This window comes from Otolemur garnettii, unplaced genomic scaffold, assembly GCF_000181295.1.
Source record: "Otolemur garnettii isolate 467f Iridium unplaced genomic scaffold, OtoGar3 scaffold00087, whole genome shotgun sequence".
NCBI classification, from domain to species: domain Eukaryota; kingdom Metazoa; phylum Chordata; class Mammalia; order Primates; family Galagidae; genus Otolemur; species Otolemur garnettii.
Genome location: NW_003852482.1, coordinates 2,427,623 through 2,431,978, shown reverse-complemented (window position 1 = coordinate 2,431,978; position 4,356 = coordinate 2,427,623). Strand labels below are relative to the sequence as shown.

The 4,356-nt window shown below is 55.6% G+C and overlaps 1 protein-coding gene across 1 annotated transcript in view; it reads left to right on the top strand.

The window, feature by feature from the left end:
* The first annotated feature begins 3,328 nt into the window (after positions 1–3,328).
* LOC100957637 (histo-blood group ABO system transferase-like) overlaps positions 3,329–4,356 on the top strand; it is a 13,261-nt gene continuing 12,233 nt past the window's right edge. The window contains exons 1-2 of the mRNA XM_012808199.1: positions 3,329–3,428; positions 3,540–3,645. Of these exons, the coding sequence (XP_012663653.1) occupies positions 3,329–3,428; positions 3,540–3,645 (206 nt within the window). The remainder of the gene's footprint in view (positions 3,429–3,539; positions 3,646–4,356) is intronic.

Below are 4,356 nucleotides of genomic sequence, written 5' to 3'. Positions count from 1 at the left end.
AAAGAAAGAAAGAAAGAAAAGAAGAGAAATTTCTCCAGAAATGACAAATGGCCAACAAACATTAAAAAATGCTCATTGTCTTTAATCATAAGAGAAATGCAAATCAAAACCACTCTAAGATATTGCCTAACCCCAGCAAGATTAGCCCACATCAGAAAGTCCCCAAACACCAGAAGCTGGCATGGATGTGGAGAGAAGGGAACACTTCTACAGTGCTGGTGGGATTCCAAACTAATACAGCCCTTTTGGAGAGAGGTATGGAGAATCCTCAAACATCCAAATGGAGACCTTCCATTGAAGGTCTATCCTATTACTAGGTACCTACCCAGAAGAACAAAAATCATTTTACCACAAAGACATTTGCACTAGAATGTTTACTGTGGCTCAATTCATACTTGCCAACTTGTGGAAACAACCTAAGTGCTCATCAAGCCATGAATGGATCAACAAACTGTGGTATATGTATACCATGGAATATTATTCAGCCATTAAAAAGATGGAGACTTTACATCTTTTACATTTACCTGGATGGAGTTGAAATACATTCTTCTTAGTAAAGTATGGCAAAAATGGAAAGATAAATATCCAAAGTACTCTGTAGTAATATGAAATCAATATATAAACAATTATGTGTTCCTAAGAACAATAAAACAAGATTATAGTCCAGTTCAGGAATAGAGGGAGGATGGATGGCAGAAGGAGGGAGGGCACGATGTGGATCTCACCTAACGCGCACATCGCCAGGGCATACAACACGCCCACGGGGTGAAGGGCTCTTCTACAAATGGAACTTTACCCTGGAAGTGAGAACAATGTAACCTAAAAATTGTACTCTCATATTCATTTAAATCAAGTTTAAAAAAAAATAAAAGAAAGGAGAAAGTGCTGCTGAGTTACTTGACAAGGAGAGACAACACCAAGCCTATCAGAGGCTGGGGCTGTGGGCCCTCAGTCGGCAAATCCAAAAGGGAAAATAAATTCTATTTGAAAGCACTTGGCCCAGCTGGGCAGAGAGGCGCCCGCCAGTAATTTCCAGCTACAGTAGGAGGATCGCTGGAGACCAGAAGTTTTGGGCCGGTTGGGGAAACAAGGTGGAACCCCGTTTCTTTAAAAAAAAAAAAAAAAAAAAAAGAAGAAGAAGAAAGAAGGAGAAGAAGGGTGGCGCCTGTGGCTCAAAGGAGTAAGGCGCTGGCCCGATATACTGGAGGTGGTGGGTTCAAACCCGGTCCCGCCCCCCCCCTCAAAAAAAAAGTCCGGTCCTAGGCACTAAGGCAGTCGCGGGTCGCGGTGCAGACATGGCCAAGTCCAAGAACCACACCACACACAACCAGTCCTGAACGTGCACAGAAATGGCATCAAGAAACCCCAATCGCAAAGATATGAATCTCTTAAGGGGGTAGATCCCAAGTTCCTGAGGAGCATGCGCTTTGCCAAGAGCACAACAAGAAGGGCCTGATGAAGATGCAGGCCAACAATGCCAAGGCCGTGAGTGGACGTGCTGAAGCTATCAAGGCCCTTGTAAAGCCCAAGGAGCTTAAGACCAAGACTCCAAAGGGTGCCAGCCGTAAACTCAGTCGACTTGCCTACATCGCCCACCCCAAGCTTGGGAAGTGTGCTCGTGCACGCATTGCCAAGGGTCTCAGGCTCTGCCGGCCAAAGGCCAAAGGCCAAGGATCAGACGAAGGCCTAATCTGCTGCTTCATCTGCAGCTCCAGCTTCAGTTCCAGCTCAGGCTCCCACAGGTGCCCAGGCCCCCACAAAGGCTCCAGAGCAGAGGCATCTGTCTGCCATGAGGACAAAAGGACTGGTGTGACCTCTAGGCTGCAGTCTATATGGGACTGGGGTCCTCCTGTGCTATTTGTACAAATAAACCTGAGGCAGGAAAAAAAATCTGCTAAAAAAGAAAAAGAAAAGTGCCTAGCCGGTACAGCAGCGCCCCCATCCCCGCGAGCGCTGTGGGCTCGGGCTGGGCCAGGAGCCCCCTCATGGGGGGGAGGAGAGTACCCGTCTGAAAGCAAATAGAAGCCACGAGAGTAAGAGATACGAATTTAAGGACTAAGCAAGGCAAGAGGGCTCCAGACCCTGTCCCCCCCCCGACTGCTCCGAGTTCCCTGTGCCTCACTTTCTCCACTTGCTCCTCAGCGTCAGTATAAGCCCTCCCCCTCCCCCCTCCCCTCCCAGATTACAGGACGAGTCCATAGAAGCCTCGGGACCACCACCAAGGCACGGATAAAACTGGGCAGAGCGGGCTCGGGTCCCTCTGTTTCCGCCCTTCAGGATGTTCCTCCCACATCTCCAGCCCTCTCAGCAGGGACACCTGTCCTCTACTCTGCCCGGGCCATCTCCGCTGCTCTCCCAGGCAGAGGCCCTGCAGGCAGGCAGGCCTCAACAGTGCAGGCAGGTGCTTGCTGGTGTAGGGGGAGGGGAAACGTGCTCTGTTCCCCGAAAGTTAGCTGAAAGATCAACTTACAATTCAGGCAGATTAATTAGAGAAATGCTTATTTCTAAACACCATGCTCCTGAAAATCACAATGATTAGCCAGTGTCTCGATGGTGGTCAGGTGCCTTTACAGATGCCTTTTAGAAAGGAGGGGAGAGAACGTGGAGGACGGATGCAGCTTAATGTTGGGGCGGAAGATGGATAGAGCGGGGGAAATGGACTGACTTGTAAATTAACCTGAGAGACAGGTTTGGTTTTGGTTTTGGTTTTTGAGACAGTCTCACTATGTCGCCGTGGCGTCACAGCTCACAGCAACCTCCAACTCTTGGGCTTAAGCGATTCTTTTGCCTTAGCCTCCCAAGTAGCTGGGGCCACAGGCGCCCGCCACAATGCCCGGCTATTTTTGGTTGTGGTTGTCATTGTTGTTTAGCTGTCCCGGCCGGGTTTGAACCTGCCAGCCCCGGTGCACGTGGCCGGCGCCCTGGCCGCTGAGCTACAGGCGCCCAGCCAGATGCTTCTCATTTCCGATGGTCTTTAATTCAAAGGCTTCTTTACGCTAAGTCGTCACATTTTGGGGTGATACTGGTGTCGGGCGGGACCTGCACTCGGGTGGAGGGGGCGACGAGGGGTCTTCCAGCTGCTGGCGCCCCGCTGCTCCGCCCCTCACCCGGTGCCGGCTGGAGTCCCCGGGGTCCCCGAGTCCGCCCCCCAACCCGTGTCGGGCTGAAGTCCTCGCGGGGTCCAGCACCCACTAGCCCGTGCGGGGGGCGGAGCGGGCCGAGCCTGGGTGCCTCGGGCGCCGCCCCGGGCCTCACCCCGCCCCGGGGAGGGCCGGGGCGGAAGGTGACCCCGGATTTCGCGCACTCCGTGCCGGGGAGACGCGGAGCCATGGCTGAGCCGCTGCTGGCGCTGGGCGGTGAGTGCGGTCCCCGGGACCCGAGCGGAGCTGCCGCGGCCGGGAAGGTGGACGACGAGCCCCCGGAGCCGGGTGCGCAGCGGCCTCGAGGGCAGGTCTGACGCTCCAGAGACAATGCGCCCTGGGACCCGGCGGGCAAGGTCCGGTTAGAGCCGGCGACCTCGGACGCCACGGCCTCCCCAGGCCTCTCCCCGCCGCTCCGCTCCCTCCTGGCTGGCCGGGCCCTCGAGAAGGCCCTGTCCCCGGGGCAGGGCGCCCAGGGGCCCGCGTGGGCCTGGAGGAGCCTCTGGCAAGTGATGTGGCACTTCCAAGGACAGAGGTGGCCGGAGAGCAGAGGAGTAAAGCGCGACGGCGGGACGGGGTCTCTGGGCGCAAGGGAGGGAGACCCGGGCTGAGGTGCCCCCGCCGGCCAGTGTGCCCTCGCTTAGAGCCCTGTTTGCCCACACGCGTTTATGGAGGGAAATATTTAGTTGGGACCAGAAGGACGACAAATCAGACCTGGGCTGGGGGAGAAGGGCCTCAGACAGGCGGCTGGAGGTGAGGGGAGGAGGACTGGCAACACGTGGGCTCTGGACAGCTCAGGTCTGGCTCAGCTGCGGGTCTCTCTGGTGATAGGACAGGAATAGAGCATACGTGGGAGTTGCAAAAAGCCTGCTCCCCTGAGCACACTCTCCCCAGCCCTTTTCTGAGTCCTGCTCTCCCTAAGCCCCGCTCTTTCCAAGCCCAAAGCACCAGCCCTGAACTTCCCTTTCCCTACCCCCAGCCCATTCTCATTGAGTCCTGTTCTCCCTGAGCCCTGCTCCCACCCCCCTCCACCCACTCTGACCCCCCCACCCCGCTCTGAGCCCTCCTCTCACCTCATCCCCACACACACACTGAGCCCTGCTCTCACCTGGCCCTCTGCTCTCTCTGAGCCCTGCTCTCACCTGGCTCCTCCCACACACACTGAGCCCTGCTCTCACCTGTCCCCACCCCTCACACTGGTCTCACCTGGCCCTCT